General features: G+C 39.1%; 1 protein-coding gene and 1 non-coding gene across 2 annotated transcripts in view; both read left to right on the top strand.

Moving 5' to 3' along the window:
* Window positions 1-204: 204 nt before the first annotated feature.
* Window positions 205-344, top strand: LOC123830904. The gene has a single exon (XR_006787839.1). It is a non-coding gene; the product is annotated as a small nucleolar RNA SNORA42/SNORA80 family (small nucleolar RNA).
* Window positions 345-9,786: 9,442 nt separating this feature from the next.
* CMC1 (C-X9-C motif containing 1) overlaps window positions 9,787-27,808 on the top strand; it is a 68,628-nt gene continuing 50,606 nt past the window's right edge. The window contains exons 1-2 of the mRNA XM_045856688.1: window positions 9,787-9,984; window positions 26,445-26,534. Of these exons, the coding sequence (XP_045712644.1) occupies window positions 9,966-9,984; window positions 26,445-26,534 (109 nt within the window). The 5' untranslated portion in view covers window positions 9,787-9,965. The remainder of the gene's footprint in view (window positions 9,985-26,444; window positions 26,535-27,808) is intronic.

Raw genomic sequence — 27,808 nt, 5'->3', positions numbered from 1 at the left:
CTCTCAGAGCCCATTCCTCATCTGTTTGCTCACAAACTAGGAACCAGCATGCATAGAGAGGAAGGACAGAGCAGTTGACACTGCTTATTGTCCTGCCACTGACAGGACAATCACAGATCTTGTCTTGAGCCTTCAGTAAGTCCAATGGGCCAATGTGTTGAGACATGGCCTGACATTGGAAGAGGTGAAAATATAATTTGCAATACATGGGTCTGGATTTATGGCAGGCCCACCTCCCCACCCCCAAATCTCTCATAGCGCCCCATGCCAGAGTAAACTGTGGCCTTGAACCATTTCCTGGCATCTGCGTGTAGGCTCCGGGCACTGAAGCAGGTTGCATAGTGGAAGAAAAATCATATATCATTTGTACCTTCACTTTACCTATTCAGCACTTAAGAACTAGTTGGAAATGACAAGACCATGACACAGTCATAGAAATGGGCAGTAGATGGAGAGGATAAACAGCCTAGAAATAGATTAGAGATTTTAAAAAGAAGAAGAAGAAGAACTGAAAAGGGAAAGTTAGGTAGGTTATTCAGTAAATCTTTCTGGGAACATAGTGTTAGAAAAAAAGATTCTTTTATTTAGAAAAATGAAGTTAGATATTCAATTCCCATGCTAATAAAATGAAATAAAGAGGAAGGAAAGAAAATAGATGTAATTAGCAATCTATTTTTTAAAAAAAGAAAACAGAAGAAATAAATATAGAGGATAGGATGGGTGATCTCTTACTAAGTTTTAAATAATAGAATAAAAAAGAAAAATACTCCATACGCATATAAGGCTGTCAAATCATTACTAATAAAAGTAAAAGAAAAAGCAATTACAATAAAAATCACAAACAGGATAGAAAAAGGTTTCATATAGAAAGGTTTCATACCAGTAAGAAAAATAATAGTCAATTCAAAATGGAAAAGAATATGTACATAATTCATAGTGGGATAATAAAAAGTGTGTCAAACACACAAAATATTTATCTCTACTAATAAAAACTAAGTTGTATCCATATACCTATTTGTATGGGATTAGCAAATGTATTTAAAACAACTTGCATTGTTGACAATTAATCCACAGTAATGAGCACAATAATTCCACTTCAAGGAATCATCCTTCAGAAATAAACAGAGCTAGAGATGAAAGTTTTATTTTTAGAATATTTGTCTCAGTGCTGGTTTTAAAAGAAAAGTTACAAACAACCTTAAAATTCAGCCATAGACAATGGAATAAAATGCAGTATCTAGACACATCTCACAAGAGGACAGAAACAGGCAAATAGTGGACTGGCGTGCTACTAGAGACAGTAAACTGGGATTTTTCGGCCTGGATTTTTATGTATTCCCAATGGCATGGTGCATAGTTAGAGAGAACTTGATAGTTTTGGAGAAGGTGACAGACGTTTACACAGCACTGGAGAAGCTAAGCACACAGACTCTGGATCAGATTTCTGTGTGTTCCCATTCCGTTCTGTTGCTTGTATGATCTTAGTCTATAGTCAATGAGGGAACCATTGCGGATCTTTGTATTAATTGCGACAATGTCTTTGAAAGCAAGGACTTGAATCAGTTCTAAGTGGAAATGAGAAACAAAGAGCAAGTAGTTTTAGCCAAAATTGTGTACAAGTGGAATATAATCCCAGGGAGCAAGAGTGAAGGACAGGGCAGAGTGAAACAGGGGAGGAGGGAAAGGCAAACACTAAGATGTTTTATTGAGTTGTCCACTTCACAGGTTACTAGGGCTGGGTACCCTGAGACCTTTGGAGGTGTCTTACAAAATGTGCCTGTGAACTGCCTTTCCAGGAAATACAAGTAGGACTCATTTATCCATTGGATTCCACTCACTGTTGACCAAGATGGCCCCACAGGCATTATTAATTTCCCCTGCACTTCGGGGTTGTATGTGTGTGACAGCCGAGAGGGTCTCCAGGGGTGTTCCATACAGCAGCATCAGAGAGGCAGGGGAGAGGTACAAGGTGCCACCAGATGCACCTACACGATGAGGGCTGAAGTGTACGAAGAACGTGGCCACATATGGGAGTTGGGGCTGAGAGGACTCGGAGAGGCATACAAGACATGACCTATACACAAGCCTTTGGTGACTCAAAGAAGAGCGAAGACCCAGAAAGGCAGGACTGGAGCTGAGCCTCAGAGTACCTACTTCCACAGGTTCAAACTCCGCCAAGATTTTCTCAATCTCGAATTTCTGTTTCTCTCTGGTTGGGCATCACCCTTTTGTTTCCCTTAGAGATAGCTTTCTCTACATGGCGTAAAACTTGTCTCTGACTGGCTTTTACATTTTGCATTTTATAATGTCCACCTCAGGAGACACACTGGCTGGTATACTTAAACTCGTATTTAATATTTCCTAGGGCAAAGTTTCACTGGCCAATTTTAGGTCAGACACCCATTCTTGGAAAAACAAGTATGGTTAAAGTCAGGTGTCATGTAAGGATGTGAGGACACTGGTAGAAACCATATAATAAAGAAGGGGAGGGGCAATTTCCTCAGGAAGAGCAAGATACCAAGCAGATAATGCCAGAAATGTGTTACTCGTGTTTTACATAAGACAGTGCCTGGGGCAGAAAACATCTCTTAAAGCATAGAGAGTCTAGAAGTACCTGTAGCCAAAATCAGAAAGGACAACAAAGCCTAAGTTAAGGCAGAGGTAGTGACAGGAAGGAGAATAGAGGTGATGCAAAGGAGAAATAATCAATGGACCATGTGACCCACATTGGTTTCACATGGTGTTCTTACATTCTTCATTAACAGGGACTTACGCTGCAAACATTTACATTGCAAATGCCAAGTCCTGTGACAGACGCTGGGGCTGCAAGTGTGCTTAAGACAAAGCCTCTCCCCTCAAAGAACAGAGAGTCCTGAGACTTGGCAACAGAAATAACTCATTTCTATAGGAAACCTTCCATCCGTGCCTTGTAGTGCAATGTCATGGAATCACCGAATCCAGGGCATGGAATCCAGTTAATGGAATATATTAGCGTAGGCACTCTTCTTTACAGAAGGTCAAGGCCTGAATTTGTGGCAGCTTTTCATTTGTACTTACTACTTCCTGCCTGTTATAAAGATACCAGATTCAATGCTATGGGGTCGTTTTGTCCGGGCAAAGCACTGGTGAGAAAGCACTGCCTCTTGACAGCAATTCTCAGCATTTGATTGTTTTCCTTCTTGGGTCTTGTCTATATGGCTCCAAATAATAGTGGTCAACCTAGTTATTTCAACAATATTTGTGGTTCGTGATGGTTGTCCTACACCTATTCTGTGCACTAACATGCTTTCGGGGAGGCTCCATTTGTCCTTCTCTTGTTGCATACCTAATCATCCTTTAAGGCTTAGTTTAAATACAAACACTTACATAAAGATTTCTGTAATATGAATGAATTTTTCCTTCCTCTAGGTTCCCACATCATCTTCTATCATTTTGGACTATAATTATCTGTCCACCTGCTTGTCTCTCTCTCTCTAGATTCCAAGTTCCTTAAGGAGAGAGGCTTCATCTTATTTGTCTTTGTCTCCCCAGGACTCAGCACAGTTCAAAGCATGTAGTAGGATTTCCAGTTTGCAGGAGGAGTAGATGATGAATTTAGAAAGTTGTCCCTCTGTCAGATTAATAGTGCAGAGACATTCGGGCACTAAAAGTTTTCACTGACTTGACTTTATTTCCTCTAAATAAGCAAAAGATCCTTGAGATATTTTCAGTACAGCTGGCCCTCTAACTTGAACGTCACTAACATTTCAGACTCAGTGTACAACAGAGGACACTGCTGTTCTCATTTGTTAAGTTTTTCAGCTCCTGTGAGAATTCTACAAAGTATCATAGCATCTGCACAAGACCACAGTAACAGAACTCCAATAAAAGTCATGTCATAATATTTTCATTATCTTTATTACTATCTCTTTTTTCTTTTTTGAGAACTAAATGTCTGACCCCAGAGAAAACTGCGGTCTGTCTTGAAGGAGGCCACCCAGAAAATAATACAGAGTAAAAACAAAACATGAAATATAGAAAGCCTTCTGCAGAGGTGAGAGGTGATTTTTTCACACTTTTTTTTTCTCACCTGATAAGTGATAGGGCACACTGTTAAATCTCCTTTGTTCATTTGAAGGGTGTTTCACATAATCCTGATTTAAACATATTGTTACCTACATTTCAGTCCTGAAGGCAGGGTAGCTCTGAATTATCACATAAAACAACAATGACAACAACAATAGAACACACAAACCTGAATTGAATATAGTGTAATAATAGCAACAGTTTTCTTAAAAGCAAAAGATGTTGATCACAGTAACGATAGCTAGAATTTATGAAGAGCCTACAATTTGCCAGAAACCACATTCAGCATTTGTGTATCTCAGTCAATCATGCAGGATGGTGTTATGGAGGAAACTAGGCTGAGGAAGAGAAATGATTTACCAAATTTAAGTTAGGAAAGCAAATATGTAGACACATGAATGAGTCTCATAGTTACACAGATACATGGTTGAGTCTCATTGCTATCAAGATGAGCCGAAGAGGCCAGATATGTATGATTACTTTTATATAAAGCTCAAAAGCAGGCCAAATTAATCAATTCTCATAGATATCAGGAGAGTAGTTACTTTTGCTGGGCGGGGGGGTTTGACTAGAAGTAGGTATCAAGGAACAGTCTGTATGACTAGAAATGTTCTGTAGCTTGACATGGGTAGTGGTTCAAAAATGTATACAGATGCAAAAAATTGTTCAGCTGCACAAAGATTTGTGCCATTTTCTGTATATATTATGTCTCAATAAAAAATGTTAAAAAGTAAAAGAAGGGGAAGGGAACTTGAATTTATCTGGTTAGTTTCTAAGGCCCTTTTATTCCACTACACGCTCTTTCTACAATGACTCCAGTTTTTAAACACAGAATTTTACCCATTTGTGCACAGAAAAGTCTCCATAATAAACTATTGCAAGTAAATTCATATAGTGGCAATTACTGGGTACAGGAGGCTAATTATGAAAGGGCGAAGTAGTAAGCTGGGACTAGTTCATTAAAAGTTTTGTGAACCTTGTTAAAGGGAAGGGTATGGATTTTATTTATATGGGGAACCACTCAGCTTTTATATAAGAAATTTTGTGGTCATATTTTCTGTTGTGGGTCAAATGAGTTAGAAAGAATGATGGAGGAACAAGGAAAAAGTTAGGAGGCTGTTGCTGCTAGATCTTGGATGGAATATTATGACAGTGTGGTTGGTAGATGCAATAAAGATATATTAAGGAAGAACTGAGAAAATGTCGTCAATTGGATGTGGGCGATAAGGGACAGACAGGAGCTGGTCAAAGTGACCAGGTGGCCTTATCCATGTTGAAGCAGGCCTTATTTGAACACCAGGAAAACAGGGACAAAGTGTCCTCCTCTGGGGAAAGGCTAATGTTAGGCAGGTTTTCAGGACTCTAGCCAAGTGATTTGGGATTCAGGGAAGGTTCGTAGTCCTCGTTAAAAAAAAATAGACTGTGAGCCCTGGCTGGTGTAGCTCAGTGGATTGAGCGTGGGCTGCGAACCAAAGTGTCGCAAATTTGATTCCCAGTCAGGGTACATGCCTGGGTTGCAGACCATGACTCCCAGCAACTGCACATTAATGTCTCTCTCTTTCTCTCTCCCTCCCTCCCTTCCCTCTCTAAAAATAAATAAATAAATAATTAAATAAATAAAATCTTTAAAAAAAAAGAAAAGTGTTTAAAAAACATAGACTGTGGTTACAGGCTGAATTGTGTCTCAGAAAATTCGTATGTTGAAGTCCTAAGCCTAGTACTTGAAAATGTGACTATTTGGAGACAGAGTCTTTGAAGAGGTAATTAAGTTAAACTGAGGTCACTAGGGTAGGCCCTAATCCAATATGAGTTGTCTCCTTACAAAATAAAGGAAACTTGGACACAGACCCAGATAGAGAGAAGATCATGTGAAGAGAAAGAGAGAAGATGGCTATCTACAAGCCAAGGAGAGGGAACCTCAGAAGAAACCAAACCCGTAGACATCATGATCTTGGACTTCTAGCCTCCAGTTGTTAGGAGATAAATTTCTGTTGTTTATGCTACCCAGTCTGTGGCACTTTGTTACGACAGATTAGCAAACTGATACGTGTCCACCTGAATTTAAGTCCATTCACATCATAGATGGTAGAGGCCACAGAGAGCTGGGGGCTAAATCATGTAGCTCAGAAAGCAGACAGAGCCAGTAGGGCCCCTTGGAGAGTGACCTTCTAGCCAGGAAATAGTTCCAAATTCCATCTACAGGTAGGGGTGGGGGATTCTAACATTTTTTCCAAATTTAATTCTTGTTGGCTCAAAGATAAGGCAGAGCAGAGCTAGGGATGGAAAATCTTTAATTCTGATGCTAGGCAGAGTTAGAAGGAAGTAGGGGCTGACCAACCGTCTCAATATTTTAAAATAACCAACTGGATATCAAGTAGAGCAAAAAAGAAATGATATGTATAATCAGAATTGACTTGATAAACAACTTAGATATTTGCATTTGCACATTTCTTGGATATTAGACTAAGAAATCCATATAAATACATAAGTATTAATGTCTAGTCTATATACTGCATAGCTCACTCTGCCTTCATATCCTCTGTCGTTGACAAACCATCATTCTTGCTCACTTGTATTATTGCAACTTTATTCTAAGTGGTTTGACCCAGTAATGAGGATGGATGGCAGATCTTGAAGCATGAATGGTTGCATTGTCATGATATTCTCATGTGTCTGTATATATTTGCTTAGGAATGGAGTTATCTAGAAATTCTTGACTCCTCGTTCTAGCCTCCTAAGTTCAATTATAAAGTTTAGATTCTTCCTTTGCAATTGCTTTTACATTCATCCTTTCTTTTTACCCTTCTACATGTCCTAGTTTAGGCTGTTTTCCAATCCTCCCTGAACTATTGCAATGGCCTGTTTACTGTTCTGCTTACCTCCTGGGTCTCTCTTCATCACCTAAATTTATCCTGCAGAAATCTTTAGAAAACATCACTTTGACCACAGTGCCATTTTTCTATTTGTTAGGCATCAGCAGTTCCTGAGTGCCTATAGTAACAAATTTAAACACTCTTCAGCTTAATGTTTAAGGCTTTGGGAATCTGGTACCTTCTAACATTTCGGTCTCATTTTCATCTACCCTAGTTTTCCAAATCCTCAAATGTATTAAAGTGGTTTTTTTAAAAAAAAAAAAGATTTTATGTATTTATTCTTAGAGAAAGGGAGGGAGAGAAACATCCATGTGCAAGAGATACGTTGATCAGTTGCCTCTGGAACACCCCCAGTTGGCAACTTGGCCCCCAACTAGGGACCAGGCCCGCCAACCAGGCATGTGCCCTGACTGGGAATTGAACCAGTGACCTTTCAGTTTGCAGGCCGACACTCAATCCACTGAGCCACACCAGCCAGGGACAAAGTGTTTTTGAGCATTGCCCTCCACATGCCTATCATGCAGCCCTGTGCTTTTCACCCCCATATGGTTCCATTTCTTACCTACTCCCTTTCCATGCCCCACCCATCCTTCAAGAACATCTCAGATATTTTGTTCTTGTTTTTCTCCTAGTGTGACATGCCTTCTTCTCTGCCTACCTAGGCTACCCACCCTTTAAGGCCAACCATAATTTGTACCACATCTTTGAAGTCTTTCCTAACCATCCTGGCATTCAATCCTCTGGAAAAGGCCACTGTGGGGCATTTAGGTGACAAATATTGTCTGAGTCCTTGGGATCATGGTTAGATAATACATAGTTCCTAATTTCCAGGACAAAACACGTTCTCCTTTCTCTTTATGTGCTTACTGCAATTATTGTCTAAAGAATTGTCTATTAATAATGTGATATATTAGGAAATTTCTTCTGCTTTAATTGACAATTAAATTTCTATGACTTGACTTTTTAAGAAATGACTTATGTTTCCCAGTTAGACTGTAGAGACTTTGCCCTGAAATGATGCAGTTTAATGTAGCGAGCAGAGGGATACACTATTACGTACCAGGCATTGAGGTGCAACTTTCGCTAGTGCTTCTCATAATGTGACGTGACTGGCAGTTGATTTTATGGGACACACAAAACCCATGATTTTAGAGAGATCATTACTTCAGATAAGGCTAAAATGGATAGTGCCTATTTAAGTTCTTTTTTTTTAAAAATGTGAGTTGATTTAAATAAAAAATATCAAATAATAGTGGTTCAAGTGATACTTGGTATGGCAAAAACTATAGAAGTGGTCTTTAATTGCTAAAACAGTGTTATATGATATCACATTTATGTATCACAACAACCTTGCAAATTAGAAACTAAAGTTTGGAGAAACATCAGAACTTATTTAAGTCACAAAGCTAATAGGTCATGATACAGATACAGGTGTTGGTACCTACGTTTTTGACTAAAGCTCTCCAAGTTTCCCCTTTACCCTGATGCTCTTTTGCATATAGGAAGATTTCTTGTAATTACTTAACTGTGCATCTGACTTGTGTTTTTATACCCTGTATCATCTCCTCAAACACATTTACTTTCTAAATTAAATCCTTCACCTCCAGAAAAATAAAAGGTGTGCCAGGATAAAATTGGTGTATTTCTAAGGACATTTATAAAACACAAGGAAAAGGATCCGATTTCCTGCCTGGCTGAATGAAACATTAATTCTTCACCTTGGCACCTCAACCTACAGCTGTAATAAGGACCGTTATGCCCAAATAGGCCCTTAAACGGAAGACCTGCTGAGCAGAGACCCACTTTCCCAGCCCTGCTCAACTGCGTCAGCTTTTCTGCCAACTAACCAGGCGGAAGCAGCAGCAGGGGAGGAGGGACTGCAGGTAGGTGGGGAGGGGATCATTTTGAAAGCCCTAAATCCCTCGCAGGGAAGAAGCAGCTGCTCCTTGTTTTTCTAACATCTGTCCCCTCTGTCCCCGGCTGCATGTCACCCTTTGGAGGCTCGAGCTAGCTAAACGTGGATATGACAAGGAAGCATTTCTGAAAGCTGGTTGTGAGTGGAAATGGGCATAATTGTTACCAAAAAGTTTCTTGTATTGAGAAGAGGGTAATTGGGGTTCTTAAGGAGGATGGTTACCACCTTACTTCATTTTCTTCACAAAACATACAGCTTTATCGGGGTCGCGATTCGGACGGTATGCCCTGAGGATATTATTTCAGTAAACGGAGACACCCCTAGAGCCCAGTTTTTAATTTTAACCTCTAAGGGAGCCAAGCTGCTGATTTGGAAAAGAAAGAATGACACGGCACACATACTACCTTTATGGTATTCTAATGAGCTGTGCCTATTTCGCGAGCATGGCTTTTATCACATTTAACAGCGTGTTGCTTGTATCTGACCCCCTTCCAACGCGTTGCTCCTCGAGCAGGAGGGAACCTTATTTTTGTTCGATTATTTTCCAGTACTATTCAAAACCATGGCTGGAACCTGGCAAGCATGAAATAGACATTTATAAATGAATGAACATTAACGAAGAAAAAATGAGCTGGATGATTCCTTTGGTTCTTCCAAAGCCGGTGTAGAGGGTGGGGCTTAGATTTAGACCGAGTTACTAAGGGAGTCACAGTCCCAAAGGCCCACAGCTTCGGGTCCTGTCACTAGAGATCAAAGCCGGCCGGCGGGCACTCGGGCTCCGCCCAAAGCGAGGCTGCCAGGGTTTAAGACAGCTCCGCTTCCAAGGCACGCGCACAGCCACGCCCCCTTCCCGGTCACTTCCCACAGTAAAGTACGTTCCACTCGTTACACGATTAGGGGCGGGGCCGGGAGGGCGCAAGCGCAATGGGCGGCGGAAGTAGCGACTAGGAAAAAGGGAACGGAGTCCGCTGGACTCTGAGAAGGGCACCGCGCTCCTCCTCCTCCTTCGGCGGGAAGCTCTGGGCCGCCGCACGTGCTGCGGTGCCCAGGCTCCTCCCCTCCCCGCCCCCTGCCCGGGAGTAGCCACGCGGCTGCCATCCTCTGTGGCCGGTATGGCGCTCGACCCGGCAGGTACGAGGGCGGGACACGGGTTGCTGAAGAGTCTTGGCCCGGGTTTCTAACCGCGGGCCTGCGGGCTGGGGGCCGGCCTAGGAAAAATGCCGAACTCTGAGGTTGCACCGCTTCCGCAGTTGTCCCCTCCCGCCTACCAGGCTGCTTAGTAGGTTTTGGGCCAGCCCCATTTTCTTCCCTCCGCCACGGGTTGTCTCCCCGCTGCTTGTGGTTAGATTAGTGTCAGGTAAAGGCGTTGGGTTTCTTGTCCGAGCTTTAATACATTTGTGGCTTACAAACATTTTCCTTCTTAACGCGGCAGGTTTCTGCAGCCTCATTCTGTTTTTTCGCCCTGCTGGGGCACAGACTCCTTCAGCTCAACTTAAAAACAACAGTACAAAGGATCCATCACTGTGACCAGAGGCAGTTGCTTTGGAAAGAATCACCAAAGTCGTCATCAATGTTATTTTAACGTAAATGCTTTCACTCATTTCCATCTGCAAGAGTAGTTTCAGTAAGGAAGCTCACCTGTAGTACCTTTGCTTTAGGCTATATATGTAAGAGTATAGTTGGGAGAACATTGTTCTAGTCCATTCCTTTTACTTTACGGATGTGAAAACACAAGGCATTGGAAGGAGAAATGGATTCAAACTTTCGGAGATGCAGAGATGAAAAAGGTCACTCTGTTAGACCTCAAGGAGAGAGACAAGTATATGTAGCCGACAAATAATACATTCATTGAACACTTTATTATCCAACTGTATATTCTCAATCAACAATAGGGTGGTATGGTAGATACTATGATCTCCGTTTTACAGATTAGGAAACAGGATAAAAGAATTTGGAGGGTAAAAGAACTTCCAGAACATGTAAAGATCATACCAGTGTTGGACCAGGTGATTGGACTAGACTTTATGGAGCAGTTAACGATTGATCTGGGCTTTGAAAGATAGAATTTCTAGTTGTTGCAGTTGGCAAAGATGTGGAAGAATGAGCAAATGTGTAGGCAGGAAAATGCAGGGTGTGAGGTTTGGTTGCAGGGTAAAGACCTTGTCTTGGTTGGTGGGAGTAGGAGGAATGTCCGTGAGGGATGGGAATGGGAAGTTTGGATTGGAAGTAGATTGAGGCCTATATAATTCTAGTATTTCTGGGCCAGAAGTGTGACATAGTAATCTCACACAGGTGAGAGAAACTCAGGTTACAGGCTTTCGCATGTCTGCATGTCTTGATTCTTGAATTTAGACAGGGAAATTTAGGAGAAAAAAATCTTCGTACTTGCTGTTTCCTCTTTCTTACTGTCCAGAGTCTCTTAACTCATTCCAATCTTGTGGAGTGCTCAGGGCCACACAGCTAATTGCTGAAAGAACCAACTCTGGATGGAACTCAGATAATTTCTTGTTCACTTCAGTGCTATAGGTGTAGACTTCAATTTGAGCATTTGTTGACTGAACAGTTGCTTGTTGAGTGCCTATTATATGTCATGTATTGTTCTAGGCCTTAAGAAACTGGTAGATAGAACAAACAAAATCCCTGCTGGGAATAGAGCTTGTATTCTGGTGGTAGAAGAAAGAAGACAACTCCCACTGCCCCACCTTAGACACACATTTCTACAGAATGTGATTAACATGTTGAAGAAGATAAGCAGTGTCTTGTGGTAGATGGGGAAGAGAGGACTACTTTAAATAGTGCTCAGTGAAGCACTCCTTGAGGAAGTGTCAGTTGATTAGGAATCTGAAGGATAAGCAGTCACAGGAAGAGGTAGGGAAAGCATATGCCAGGCAGTCAGTGTTGTAGATGCTTAAAATACTTGACTGGAATGCAGGCCAGAATGCGGAGGAGATCCTAAGGAAAGAAAGATGTTGGGAAAGTAGGTAGGAGCTAGATGCTGCAGGGGCTTGAGGCTATGGTAAGAAGGCATTTGGAGGCTTTGAAGGAGGGCATAATATAGTTTTAAAGTTATATTATGGCCTGATATAATTTATGTCTTTCCTACCCTGGGTGCAGTGGCATGCATTGTCGGGGAGTCTTGAGTGAAGGAGACAGACTAAGAGACGGTAGAAACTGCCTAGACTGGCTGCTGCACTGAGTAAGGGTGGGGAGGGAAATGGAGGCATTAAGGATAATTCCTCAGGTGTTTTACTTTAGCAGTTGGGTGGATGGTAATAGTCAAATTTCATGACAAGATCGTTGGAAACTTACAAGTGGGGATGGAAACAAGATTGGAGTGGAAAGTAAAGGGGAGTCAGCAGGAAGAAAGATTTTAGACAAAATTCTTATCTGGTTAAACTAAAAAATACGAATGTTTTGAAGCCTCCCTCTGCCCCCCCCCATTTTTTTGGTTTGGTTCATAAGTTGACGCATAGCTTCCCATTTTGATATTTCTCTTGCTTTTTATAGTCCACCATGAATGGTACGTGCCCTTACCAAATAGGTGTGCGAAACGAAGTTTATATAGCAAAATTTATTTTCCCACTGGTTTATATTATATTTTTTGAGATCTTTATGTAGTTTTGATCTTCATTTAGCAGGAGTTTTTAAGTAGCTGTAGTGTCCATTTTTCTCAAGAAACTCTGAACCCAACCATGAAATGTAGGTTACATACTTACTTTTGTATGTTGTTTTATTTAAATTATTTTCCTTTTTGTTAACATAGAGGGAATAATGCCACTCTTTGTAAGTTTATCAGGTATAATTATGTTCATTATTTTCTCTTACTATTTAATTGCAGAGAGGAAAAGCTGGAGAGAGTCTGAAACACTCAGGAAAAGTGGCTGTACAGAGATTACATTTCTAAAAAAGTACTAGTCCCTGGGTTGTCTTCCCGCCTCTCATACTTTTAAGTATTCCATAGATGATATAACATGCAGAGGAGAGGAGAACGATGTTCCAAACTCTCCCAGTTTTACTGACTGATCAGTCTATCACCTGTATTTTCTTTGTTTTCTAATCTTCCGGTTTCTAGAAGAGATTCTCTGCATCTTTAGCCATGAAATGAGACCTGTGATTGCATAGTAATTATCAAGAAATACACACTGTAGCTTATTCTTTAGTAGGATTTAAGCATAGTGACTTTTACTCTAAGTTAATAGTTTTTTTTACCAATTTATAACTTTCTACAAATATTGTATATTTAAAAAATCCAGTCAAATGTAGGTGATTGAAAATTTCAAAGGTGGTTTATTTTGAATGTATAACCCATGAACATCTCTAGAAACAATGTTAAAAGTGGTGCTTGTTAGAGTATAATTTTGTTTTAATTTTATTTTAATCATTGTTCAAGTACAGTTTTCTCCCTTTTACTCCCAATCCAGCCCACCCACCCAACCCTCCCCACTTCCCTCCCATTACCACCCTCCCCCTAGAGTAGAATTTTCATAAAGGTAAAGTTATTTGTTGCGCAAAATTATTTACTACTGATGCAAGTTGTTTTGAAGATTTTCTTCAACTTGTTAATTAGAGAGGGAACCAGTAAAATGTAAAAAACAGTTCAAAAAAACAATTGAGAAACTAGATAAAGAGACAGTTTTGTAGATTACTGGCTTAGATGAAAACTGGTTTATTTAAAACAGGATCATAAACTGTAATCTTTTGGGGCTATCTTTTGCACTGGTCAGAAATGATTTCTCTCGCTATTCAACAAAAGTCTAGAAGTCAAACTGCCCCTAACAAGTTATAAAACAGCCCAGTGCTATAACCGAAACAACACCAGCGTAGGCCTTTCCTGGTCTCAGATCCAGATAAATTTCTGACATGATTACCCAGCTGACAACTCTTAGGAATCTGGGCCTGATCATTGTGACTTTCTCTAATAACTAGAAGAGAGTCCTTTCTCCTTTTTTCTTCCACCTCTCTCTTAGCAGGGTAGCAAGTTGCCCTTCCCTCTGTCAGTTAATGCGGATTTGTTTTCTACTTTTGTGTAATAGGGCAATGACAGCATGAAAGGTTTCCTTATATCAAGTGCCTGTGTGTGTGTGTGTGTACACACCTGTCTGTGTGTCCATCCCTGTCCCAGAGATCTAACTGGTGTTTTGTCCTAGAGATCTAATTAGGGGATAATGATGGGACAGTGATAGGGCTCCGGGGGTGGGAGGTGGGGTAAGGAATTTTATGAGATTGTATTCGTAGATGTTGAAGGTATATGTGCCTTGGGAGGGTATCATTATGGTAGCTCTTGGAGTCTTGGGTTTGTGTGGGTTCTTTTAGTGGTTCCAGTGGGGGTGTTGGTAGATTAGCTTTAGGGGTACTAGCACTTAGATTTAGTGGCAATTTTTAATTTTTGAATTAGACGTAAGTAGATTTGAAGAACCTTTTTCTGAGCACCATGCAATTAATATGTAAACGATTATGTAGGTGATTTAAAAATTTTGATTTTATGATTACTTCTGTACCTCCACAGGATCTTCTCAGACATAGACATACATTGTATTAGTAGAATTAAAAATCTGGTTAACATCTCCACTTTGCAGATATCTAAACTCAGAGTGTGTTTGCACTAGAAAATACATTGTTTCCCCCACTAGATTAATTTAACAACCCTCTAATGGGTGGTTCTTGGAAAGATGAAAAACAATGGCTTAAGCAAAAGCACAAGAAAGATCAAAGAGGAGCATTTGCTGTGGCATTGGAGGGTTTGAGTTGTCAATTATGAAATGTCCTGCAAACCAGTTCAAGGACTTTGAATTTTATTCTCAGAACAATGGGAAGACTGTACATTTTCAGGTAAGGAAGTGACGTTTAGAATGTTCCTCATTTTGTGTTTATCCGACTTTTGATTAGATTGAAGTTATGCAATTTCAGCCAGATGCTGTGTGAGTGGTGATGTTTCTGTCTTCAGAGTATCATATCTGGAGGCACGAGGCACATGAAATGCCTCTGTCACTCATAGGTAGTGTGAATTTCGATCGTGCTGTCAGGGTCTTGTTTAATTCTTTTTGATATGTCTTTCCTGTCTTGCAATTAATAAGTTATCTGTGGGCAGATCATTTAAGACCTTGCAAAAGTTCTTTCCTCATCAAAAATCCCCCTTTGATTCAGCATCCACTGATGATTTTTGCCTTATTTAGTCTTTTCTATGATGGTTGCAAAGTAATGATTTTGTACCTCCAGTATTCTCTCTATGTTTATTAAGTGGTTGACATTTTGCTGTTAGCAAGAGATCACTGTATTTCTTGTTTATTTATAGATTTATTATTGATGTGGACTTACTAATTCCTATTTTACCAATAGTTTATAATTTTTTACCATATGTAATTATTTTAGTGCTCACATTTTCCCAGAGTTGGCCAGTCAGAGTTCCTACAAACTAGCTTCTGGGTCCTTGTGATGTGCTCCTATTATTATTATTATTATTATTATTATTATTATGCATTTCTTGTATCTACCCTGGCCCATCCATAGAATTAGTTATTTCTCTGACAAACCCTGGTTCCTTTTATTGGGACATGATATTAAAAAACAAGATCTGGGCACCAGGTCTGGGTACCATATGCAAGTGATTTATTAATGGAATGCTCTTAAGAGGAAAGCCTGTGGAGTGAGGGACAGGAGAGGGAAGGGGAGGAAGCTGAGCAAGATGATTTTAGGGAAAGCCCGTCTCAGCCTAAAAAGCTTTGGTGCACGACAGAGTACAAGGTTTGTCCTGCTTTGGAGGCAAGGGAGCAGGGCTTTGTGTTATCTGCCAGTCATTGCCCGCTGCAGCAGCTGGGAGAGGGCGCAGCATCAGGGAAAACTACACAGTGGTACCATGTCCAAGGGCAGTCCTGAGAAGGGTGCAGGTACAAATGCTTCTACATTCTCTCCTAAAGGAGAGATACAAGCTGTACCCTAAAACTAATATATGTGAACCTATTAGGAACCTTAGTTTGGGTAGTGAGAATTTGTGTAGTGATAGGTCAGGTAGGAAGGGGTACTTCACAAATATACACATACACACAGATGTGTGTACAGCATCCAGATGCAAAGTGTTGTGGGGCTGTGGTAAAACAGTTAGAATAAGAATCACATTGACTTAAGATATACCTAACATATGCCAAACTGTGCTTTGTTATCTTGCCTCTCAGCAATTTGACAAGCTATTTCTGCTTTGTGGAATTTTCCTTCTCTTCCCTATTCTCAGATCTGTCTAATTCTTGTTCATTTTTCATACCTCACTTTAACATCAGTTTCATAGGAAGCTTTTCCTTGTTGTTACCACCCCCAATCTTTAAAAAAAATCAAAAAAATATTTGGAATTAAAAAAGAAACACCAAGTTATCAAATAACCTGGGTATAGAGTTTCTTTCATTCTAGATACAGAGTTTTTTTTTTTTTGCTTGAGAAACGAGAGTTAGAGATGGGATGTGTCCATATCAGATCGTCTGAGAGATGAAGAAAATCAGGTTGTGAAAATGGGAGTATTCTCCCTGTGCAGTAAACAGTAACTATTTTTTGTATGATCTCACTTCTTTAATGAACTCCATTGGAAACTAGGGGATTAGAAAGGATAGGGCAGCTAATTACACTTAGACAGTAAGACATTGTTCCCAAGCTCAGGGAGGCATGATCCTGTTGTGGAAACAGCACCGAGTTGAATTTGGGGGGTAGCACGACTGCTTTCTGGTTTTAGACTTGGCCATCAACCTCATGTCCTTAGAGTATTCTAGAACGTGTGATGTGAGGTTTGAAGATGAGGGGCAGGGAGAGTGAGATACTTCAGATAACTGCTAAGGCTGCTTCACTTCTTGAATTTTTGGTTGTTAACACTTGGAATTGGTCTCAAGGGGTTCTTGACACAGCACAGAAATTTCACCACAGGAAAGGGCAGCTTCAAGTTTATGTTTCCCTTACTGGATTATTATCATTAGTTTGATATAGGGGTGTTAATAGCATATTTATAGAAATCTCTCTGTTTATAGATGTTAAATATGTGAGAAATATTACTTTATACCTGATACAAGTGGAGCAAACAAAACTATGCCCAAATAAAAATATTGATAACCTTCTCTACCATCCCCAATTATATATTTACATTTTTAAGTAAAGAGATTGAAGGAAAAACATTTTTAAATGTGGTGTTTTTCTATTCCTCATTGTATTTTTCTAAAGAACTGTTACTGGGAGAATTGTACAGATCAAAGGATGAGTTAACTAAGCATTACTAAGCATGAATAATTGAAATATATAATTTTAAATGTTTATGCTGCAGAATAAGGAGCCTTTCTTGTCTTACTCCTTAGTGTATATACACTCCCTAGTGTGGTGATTGGTATGTGGTAGGTAACTAATGAATACTTGTTAACAGAATGAATATCTGTAATTATCAAATGTTGAAACTTTTAAATATCATATATTAAACAGTTTTATTGCATATTTATCATATGCTAGAAGTTAGGGAGTAACAGAGGTGAAATTAGGTATGATCTCTCACATCATTAAATTTAAGTTTCATGCAGTGGTTCTAAATTTAGCCTCATCTTAGAATTATCTGGGGAGCATTTAAAAATACCAATGCCTGAGTTTTACCCCAGCATTTCTGTTTTTACTGGTCTGTGGTAGGGTGTAGGCATCAGAATTTTATTAAGACCCCTCAGTGGTTGTTAGATGTGGCCAGAATCGACAACTTTTGGTACCAGAATCTGTCTTAGTGTAGTTGGGCTGCCATAAGAACATACTGGGTGGCTTAAATAACAAAGATTACTTGTTCAGAGTTGGGGAGACTGGGAAGTCCAAGATCATTGTGCTGACCGATTTTGTTACTGGGTCTTCCCCTTAGAAGGCCACCTATCAGATTAGGGGCCTATCTATATGACCTCATTTAACCTTAACCTCATAAAATCCCTATCTCCAAATATAGTCATAGTGAGGTTTAGGGCTTCAATGTGAATTTGGGGGGTGAGGTGGAGGATGCAATTTTGTCCATAGCAGCCACTGATCTATCAGGAGAAGATTATACAGATAGTGTGATGTGAAACATTGTAAGTCCAAATGTGATTTGAGCTGTAGTATTGGTGGCCACAACATCTCGGGGTTAGAAGAAGGAGAAGTCTCTTTCAGGTGCTGGGGTCAGGGAGAACTTGGGATGGAACAAGTATGTTCGATTGTAGATAAGTGAACTTTGATAAGAAAATAGGAGGTAGAAGATAGAAAATAAAGACAGAAGATTGAGCTGGAGTTTGACTTCACCAGTTATTTGCTGGGTCATGTTGCAAGGTTGCTTTGAGCTTTATGTACCTCAGCTTCTTCATAATACCCATTCCTTCCTTCTACAATCCCTTCCTGCCTTCTGCAAATATTTATTGTCCTTTTTCTGCATATTATGTAAATGTAAGCTGATTTTCTGGGAGTGAGGAGGATGACATAACTACTGGGATGGCAGAATGAAGATTTGAACTGTAGAAATGTTCAGTTGGAATTGTGATGCTGGTGGGACATGGGAATTATCAATATAGTCTTGGAAATGTGGTAAAGTAGTTTTGCAGATCGAGACAAGCACCAAGAACTCAGCATAGTAAACACAGTCTTTAAAAATGGAGCCACAAAGGGAAGAGGAGCAGATCTTTATCTTGGAAGCATTTATACTTTTTCTAATATTATTACAGTTGTCCAGAATATTTTTGAGACTCCTTTACAATTTGCCTTCAGCATCTACAGTACATTCACCTTAATATCCTCCTTTTGTTCAAAAGGTGAACTTGAATTTCAGCCAGAGTTAGCCAAAACCAGTCTGGTGAAGGTGGGAGATGCTCGTCATGGGAAACGCTACTGCCACAAAAAATTTACATTATGGAAAAAAGTTGTATTATGGAACTGTTTTTCATGTTAACTCAAACTGGTTCTGAAGGCCATACCAAGAAAGATACTGTGATTGATTGGAGCAAAGGTTGAATAACTTCTCAATTGAAAAGTAATTTCCCCACTCCATTATCAAAATGGTACATGTTTCTTTGTATAAATTTAGTGAACTGTTGTAAGATGAAGAAGAAAAACCAGTAGAGATAGGGTGGCCAGAGGCATTGAGGAACATTCATTGGTTTGAGAATAGTCTGCCATGTTCTACATGTGCATTATAGAAAAAATAAGCAGGCTGTTATTGCTGAGAAGGCCCAGGCGTGCTGTCCTTGATTGCTTTCTCAGATATTTACTTCTGCCTCCCATAACACTGCTGATTTTCTAATAGATATCAATGGGAAACTCTGCTTGCAGGAAAGATAGTCTTGAAGTTTTACCAAAGAAAGGAATGTGAAACTTTTTAATTTAAGAAATTATGGTCTCAGTGGAGATTGCAGCGTGTTTCTAAAATTGGCATGTCTTATTGCATAAGTTGATTTCCTGCTTTGGTCTACTTTGAGATTTGTTGTCTCTTTCTGGCCTCGTCTTGGTTAAAGTAACGTGGGTGGAAGAGGAAGTTTTGATACCTAGCATTGTGCAGAATCCGAGGTCCAAGAAATAAATGCTTTTGGGAAATGGGCACATTTAGAGTCAACTAGGCATTTAGTTACAATGAAAGCTGGTAGGACAAAGTTCAAATGAAGCTTACGACTGTAGGACATTGGTGGTATCTGAGTCAAAAGCTAAGCAGAAATAGGCACATCTGCCTCATTGATGTGCTTTTCGTATTTTGTAAGAGTTTGAACTTATGAAAACAATTAGACTGTTGCTGATTGACTGACTCTTAGAAGGTATTTTTCAGCCAACTGACAAAAATAATTTTGCTTTTGCTTTTTCTAAAAAAATTAATTTTCTCTATAGCATGAATCAGAGAATCAGAATTCCATTTAACTTTCTGATAAAAAAAGAGAGAGAGAGACATAACTATTATATAGTTGTGAATTTTGCTTCTTCAAAATGATGCTTCTGAAACAAACAGTTCTATGGGGTGTCCAACCTTTGGGCGTCTCTGGGCTGCACTGGAAGAAGAGATGTTTTGGGCCACACATTAAATACACAAACACGAACGAAAACTGATGAGCAAAAAAAAAGTTTTAAATATATTTACAATTTCATTGGGCTGCATTCATAGCCATCCTGGGCCAAATGCAGTTGGCCTGTGGGCCATGGATTGGACAACCTGGGTTTCCATGCTTCAGGATGGCTGGAAGCTCACATAAGCTTGTTTGCTGAAATCCCTTAAATAGGCCACCTTCTCAGGTGTGTAATAGTGTTGTGGAAGAAGATGTAGGACCTTTGTTCCATCATCTTGACATTGGCATTTTATCAGAAGCTTGGGTTATTTCACCTCTGTGAGCATCTAATTCTTCTGCAAAAATGGAATCAAAATAGTTATCTGGGAGGGCTATGGTGATGACAATAGGCCATTACCGTCCCCATCTTGAGGTTTCATAAACAGAGGCAGGCTGGAATATTGGGGGCAGGTGGTGTAATCTCTCCTACTACTGATTTTCTTTTTTATTTTTGTTAGTTCAAGTATGACTTAAAGCACGGGTGGCAAACACAAGGCCTGTGGGCCGAATCCAGCCCTCCAGCTTGTTTTATCCGGCCCGACACCTTGTTTCCAGCCATCAGTGCTGAGCTCCTTGCCCCTAGTAAAGTAGCAGTTACATTTATACCGTCCTAGAATGACATTCGGCCCTTTGAAGGCAACCGTGAGGCTGATGTGGCTCCTGGTGAAAATGAGTTTGACACTCCTGACTTAAAGGGAAGAAGGTAGAAAGAACACTGATCACTATCCTCATATTCCCTTTCTGAGGATATCTGCCCAACCTACCCGCTTCATCATTTTACACTATCATCATATCAAGAAGATATGAATGAGCTGGCGAGAACATGAAAATCTGCTCAGAAGCATCCATATCTTTGTCCTTTTGAGGGGAACTGGAGTGTGCTTAGCTTCCTGGTGTGAAGGCAGTGATTGCAAGTTCTTGCCTCCTACTGTGAGTGATGCCATCTGCCTGGGCCTTCATTTGGAGACTCTTGCTATGAAGTAAAGAAGAGGGACCTAAAGATCAAAATTGTTGCTAATGAGGAGACTTGTAAATTTACTACAAAGTTTTCTTGTCTTTCCTCCAGAGTAAACAGTAGCATGGAAATATCGTTAGGGGCAAATAAATGATACTAGGAAGTTAAAATGTTTAAAAGTGGCAGTGTCTAGGTAAGAATCAATTTTAGTTAAATTAAAGTAATTTTCTTATTGAAAAGGCATACCTTGCCCTTTAGGTGTCACTTCTTTCCAATGAAAGATTCTGTAATTCTCTGATTTGCTTCACTGTTCTCTTTGTGGATTCATAGCAAGTACTGTTGTCAGTAGCCTTGTAATCGAGTGCTGCCATATTTGCAGGAACATGTGAGCCCCAGAGCAAAATCTGAGCTAACAAGTTCACCCAGTGAAGAAGGTGAAAATTGACTTTCAGGTGGTGATAGAATGTTGAGAAGTTAGAGCTTTGGAAATTTTTCCTAGTGGCATTATTCTGATTCTTTACCTCTGTATAAATTCATATGAGTATGTAGTAGCAAACTCTCAGACTTTGATTTTCTTTTTTTGGTAAGCTCCTATACAAATGGATAATATGTATGAATCACATTGACATTGAAGGCACTGTAATTTTATGAATAAAAATGCCATCTGTAATGTTTGTAGTGTTGAAGATAGCTCTGAAATATGTATAAATCCATAATTAGTTAAAAGTTGATATGTAATGGTTAGTATGCTGCCTAGCTGGGTTTATTTATATACTTTTAAGCGTGTTATTTCTGACTTAACACCCTAATCAAGACATCCTTCAGCCTGTACCTTTCTCAACTCCGCAGATAACCAGTGTTGTGCTTTTTATCACTATAGATTAGTTCTGCATGTCCTTGAATCATGCAGTATGTAATCGTGTCTGGCTTCTTTTTCTAAAGTACATTTTTGAGATTCACCCATATCGAGTGTATCACTGCTTAGTTTCTTGGTATTGCTAAGTAGTATTCATTCAGTTAGGCATTTAGTTATTTTCTAATTTTTAAACAGACTTGTACAAATTGTTTTCTGGACATACATGTATTTTCATTCATCTCATGTAAATGAATACCTAGGAGTGGAAAATAGGTTGGGTGTATATTTAACTTTGTAACATCGCAAGCAGTTTTCCAAAGAGGTTTATCATTTCACACTCCCACCAGCAATATATGAAAGTTCCAGTTTCTCCACATTCTCCCTAACATTTGGTGTTCTCAGTGTTTTTAATTTTAGTCATTCTGGTGGGTGTAAATGATATCATGGGTTTCATTTGCATTTTCTTAATGACTGGTGATTTTTAACATATTTTCATGTATGTATTTACAATTTGTCGATCATCTTTTCGAAGTGTCCATTTAAGCCTTTTCTCCTGTTTTTATTGGGTTGTTTGTATTTTTGTTATGGATATACACAAGTTCTTTATATATTTGATTCAAGTCCTTTGTCAGATATATATGTGTGTGTACATATACATATATATGGATAGTGAACACTTGCTTCTGATCTGTAGTTTACCTTTTAATTTTGTTTAATGGTTTTAATTTATGATCCATGGCGTATTAATTTTTCTGGGTTCTGTAAATTTGGAGGTCAGAGGGTTCAGATTAATTTCATCTTCATGTTTATCTAGGTCCTTGTTGAAAATAATTTTATTTTTTCATTGACTAGTCTTGGTGCATTTATAAATTGGCTATATATTTGGAGAAGTATTTGGGGACTCTATTTTGCTGTAGCTTGGTAGTACACCTTTCTCATAAGGTAGTGCAAATCATCCAAATTTGTTCCTCTGTTTCAATGTTGTTTTGGGTATTCTAGGTCCTTGGCTTTCCTTTACGCATTTTAAAACTTTAAAAAAAAATTATAACTAAATTTTGAGCAAGTTTAAATGCATCAAGCTGCAAATTAGTGCCATTTCCATGGACCTGTTCCCCAGCTAGGTTCCCTAATAATATTGTCTTAAATAATCCTAGTACATGTCTGCAGCGAGTGTGACGGTGCCTTTAAAGGGGCACACATTGACACTGGGGTAGAGAACCTTACTTTTTTAATGTATAAAGCACTGTTGTACATACAGTGTGTAAACAGATATACTGTGTATCTGTGATAGTAACATTTCATAGGGGGCATTAGGAAATAATGTCCAAGAAGGCTCCTTTAGAGGAAAAAAGGTTGGGACACAGCTATAATTCATTGTAACTAAGGAAACCAGGAATTGACGTTAGTATAATACTCTCTACTCAGGTACATGTTGTAGCTGAATTTCCCCTCTTTTTTACATGTACTGCTGTGTATGTGTAGTTATATGGCATTTTGTTACATGTGAAGATTCAAATAACCATGGTACAGCTATTTAGCACACAGAACTGCTATATCAGCATCAAAAAATCCTCATTATCCCTTAATACGCCACACTGCTTCCTCAGCTCTAACTAGTGGTAACCAGTGATTTGTTTTCCATCACTAATTTTGTCTCTTTTAAGAATCTCATGTAAGTGGAATCGTTGAATAACTAATAACTCTGACATTATCTTGTTTTCATTTTGCATAATGTCCTAGAGTCCATCCTAGTTGCTGCTGTTATATATCAATAGTTTATCCTGTTTTATTGCTGAGTAATATTCCATTTTCTGGATGAACCATTGTTAATCCTTTCAGCAGGTGAGGGACTTGAGGATTATTTTCTTATTTTGGCTGGTACTAATAAACCTGCAGTGAACATTTGTGTACTGGTTTTTGTGTGAACTTAAGTTTTCATTTCTCTAGTGTAAATCCTAAGGTGTATTATGTTTGCTGGGTCATATGGTAAGTCTAAGTCATGTGATAAATTCTTTCACATTTATTAAGATTTGTTTCATAGCCCAGCCTATCTATGGTTTCTCTTGATAACTATTCAGCTGTTATTGAGCAGAATATTTATAAATGTTAGGTCAAGTTTGTTGATAATGTTGTTCAAGTACTTTACAGTTTCAATATGTAAATTTAAGTGTCTTTTTCTAATCTCTGTATTCCCATTTGTGCATCATGGATTCATTTTTATTTTATCAGAATATATTGTCTTTTACTTCTTGTGGCAGTTTAAAAAATTATTTATTTATTTTTAGAGAGAGGGGAAGGGAGGGTGAAGGAGAGGGAGAGAAACATCAGTGTGTGAGACATAATCTATGTCAGTTGCCTCCTACACGCCCCCAACTGGGGACCTGACTTGCAACCCAGGCATGTGCCCTGACTGGGAACTGAACCGGGGGTCCCTTGACTTGCAGGCTGGCACTCAGTGCACTGAGCCACACCAGCCAGGGCCTTTTGGTAGATTTTATTTTACAAAGTTCACAACACTATCTTCCATTTCACTTGCGCTTCTGTAATGTGGTTTTACCACAAGGAACAGAGTCTTAATTCCCCTCCACTTGGGTATAGGCTGTGATTTGAAATCCTTAGTGATTTGAAATCATTACATTGTAGCTTGAATGGTGATGCATGGCTTTATGACAGGGTCCGACAAGGCCTTCCTCCATTCACTCGGTTATCTTGGAAGGCTTGTTCTCCAGCCATTCCTTCTCAGATTGCCCCTTCTCATATAACCTATGCGCTGTGCTGTGAGTAGCCAAACCAAATGAAGTGGCCATGCATAGGTGCTCTGGTTTACAGTCCACACTGAGCCAGTCCTTTGCCCACTCCCGCTCAGACGTCAGATACATAAGTGAAGAAAGAAGTCATCTTGGAATTAAATCCTCCAGCTCCAGCTTTTGCAGCTGTTGAAATCAACAGCTATCATTTGAGTCTATTCAGATGAGTGTACTCAGATGAGGCCTGAGACATTGTGAGGAAGAGAAGAGTCAATTCTGCTTTGCCTTCCTGAATTCCTGACCTGCAGGATCCCTATACAATGCTTATTTTACATCACTGAGTGTGATTAGTGGCTTGTCACACAGCAGTAGGGATAAATTCTTTTTCATTAGATATTTTCTAATCAGTATGGTCTGAAAAGTAAGCTTTACTTTTAATTGGCTCCAGAATTCTTGGATATAAAGTAAGTCTCTCTCAGAACTTGGAAGTTATTTCTCCATTGTCTTGCAGCATCCACGTCTTGTCAGTGAAACATGTAATCTGATTCTCATTCCTCTGCGTGGGTTATGTTTTTTCCCTTTGGCAGCTTTTAGGATCTTTGAGCTTCAGGCAATTCATCTAAGTGCATGTAGATGCACTTGGATAATCTATGGTCCATTTCTATCCAAAAACTCATGTCTTTTATTTGCTTCAATATGTCTATTATACAAATTTTAAAGTAGTATTTTCTGTATTCTTTAAACTCTCTTAGGAGTTTAAAGAACTCCTTGTTTACTTGGTTACTTCTTGATTAATTACAGTTAGTTTCTCCCTTTTACTGTGTTGTCCTTCATCAAATTAAGGAGATTCCTGGCTATTTTGTTGTTGCCTTTGTTTGCTTTTTGAGATGCCTTGTTATTCTCTCTGCAAATACTGAATCAGTCCGTAGCTACCTGTATCCAGAGGTTGTTGGGAACCACATGGTACTAGGAAAAGTTTAGGAGTTCCTACCTTCCTGTGTGTTTACTAGATACTCTGAAACTTCCTGATCGACTTTTGGGATAATTACCCATTACTTACTTCTTTTACCCATGGTTTAAAGGCAGCAGAAGTGACTCACTTGGCTCCTACTCAAGTATTTCAACCAATAATGTTTCAGTTTTCTCAAGGGAAGTCTTTTGCTCCCCATTTTTGCTGTTTCAGAGCATGGAGCAACACCCTCTGTGCAGGTGGTGTACAGGAGGGCATTCCAACCAACTGACCAGCATGGCCAAGGCAACACCCACTTTTGCTCTTGGGGGAAAACTCTGTGGCAAAATGACTGCCTCCTGGAATCTGCCTTTTGTCTTTTAGAGATTCTTCAGTTTGGGGCCGTGAAGACACATACCCTTCTGCTTTTCAGGAATTTAAGGAGCAAGTGGGACCCTGGAGCAGGTGCTCAGTCTCCCACTTTAGTCTAATTGTGGTAGTTGTGTTTAAAATGCACTGAGATCTCATAGGCTTTGTTTTTATCTGCACACATAGTTCCACTTTTACTTCGGCCAGTTCTGGCCTTCTTAGGCTACTCCTATTACTAAATAAATTATTCGTGTGTCTCTTAATTTTGGATCTCAGTATCAATAGAAATCACCTATCCTTGAATCTCAGTATCAGTAAAACTCTTCTAATGGGTTGTATTAATAAGGAAAAATTATAATTTTTAGTCTGTGACTTAATTTTGACAGGATTGCATGGAATATGTTATATAAAAGTACAGCAGTATAGTTTGCAGAAATTTTTAGATGTTGCCTATGTCTGTCACAGTTTTTTCTGTTGTATATAAAAATAATTTGGAATGATTTTCAGTGACTAAAGTAATCATAGTTTATGAGGTTATAAAACAGTCAGTTTTAAATATATTTGCACAGACTTTAATTTCAGTAAACCAGAGTGCATATTTTTCCCCTAAACAGGTGATTTACTTGAGACTTTACTATTATTAAAGAAAGATCTTTTTTTTTTTCAGAGCAGCATCTCAGACATGTTGAAAAAGATGTTTTGATCCCTAAAATAATGAGGGAAAAGGCCCGGGAGAGATGTTCTGAACAAGTTCAAGGTAAGATTCTAATATTCATATAAAGATCAAATACATTTTTTGTAATATGATCTGAATTTAATCCTTAGCCTTAGAGTAAGTAATCAATGAATTAATATGTATGAATTGCTTCTCACCCTTTCACTGAGATACCAGGGTTTCAGCTTTCAGAACTTCCAGGCGGTATTCAATTCATTTACAATTTAAAAATATTCTCTCAAATTATTAGTAAAAAGCACTCCCCCCGCCTCCCGAAATATAGTTACATATAGAGAAAAACTTAGTATGAGTGTTTTGGAGAAAGAAGTTACTATGGTGGTTTTCATAGAGAAAGAAGAAACATAAAATATAACATGTATATAACATAAATATAACTGTTTTTCATCTATCCACATATTTATATAGGTACAGTATATATTCTAAGATGATTTTCTTTGGTGTCATTGTGTATTACTGAATTGTTGATGGAATCCCAGTAGTACTTACAATGAGTCTGTTTTGTTATTGTTGTTGTTTAATATTTATAAGTGGAAGCTGTTTTAAATGCATGCACTGACACTCACATATGCATGTTATTTTTTGGAGAATGTTTTAAAATATGTTTCATAGAATACTGCTCTATTCTGTAAATCTAGAGATGTATTGTTGATTAGTACGTAAAGAGTGAAAAGGTAAGCAAAGCAGTGGAAAGTACAATATGAGGCTATAATGATGGGTGGTTAGAAAAACAGGTGGAAGTATTACTTTAAAAACAGGCTACCTCTGCCCTGACCAGTGTGGCTCTGCCCTGAGTGGTTGGTTGAGTGTAATCCCACAGAGTGAAAAGTCGCAGGTTTGCTTCCCTGTTGGGGCATGTTCCTGGGTTGTAGGTTTGGTCTTTCCGGGCAACTTGTAAGAGGTAACCCATTGGTGTTTCTCACATCGATGTTTCTCACCTTCTCTTTCTCCCTTCCCCTCTCTCTAAAAATAAGTAAAATCTGAAAAAAAAAGCTACCTCTTAGAATGGACATCTAAAAAAAGTAGTCGTAAAATGTCACCGATGTAGGCTATTTTCCTGGCTCCCTTTCCCGACTTTCCCCTGTAGTCTTCATTGAGGGACCACAGTAACTTTTAGCACAGGTGATGGCTGCACCTTCCCTGCAAGTTTCTCTGTCGGGGAGCCAGGCTGTGTCCACTGCAGTTTTGTGACTTTGGATGCTAGGAACATTTCCATCCCTTGGATGGTATCTCCTTAGAGAATGGCCTTGCTATTAATGGATGGAGGTAGTAAAAAAGGAGAAATAGTTCCTCAGAAG

The sequence above is a fragment of the Phyllostomus hastatus genome, unplaced genomic scaffold (genome assembly GCF_019186645.2).
Source record: "Phyllostomus hastatus isolate PE091 unplaced genomic scaffold, TTU_PhHast_1.1 phas_scaffold_129, whole genome shotgun sequence".
In the NCBI taxonomy this organism is placed as follows: Eukaryota; Metazoa; Chordata; class Mammalia; order Chiroptera; family Phyllostomidae; genus Phyllostomus; species Phyllostomus hastatus.
The sequence above is the reverse complement of the archived record's forward strand: the minus strand, read 5'-3'. Positions and strand labels throughout refer to the sequence as shown.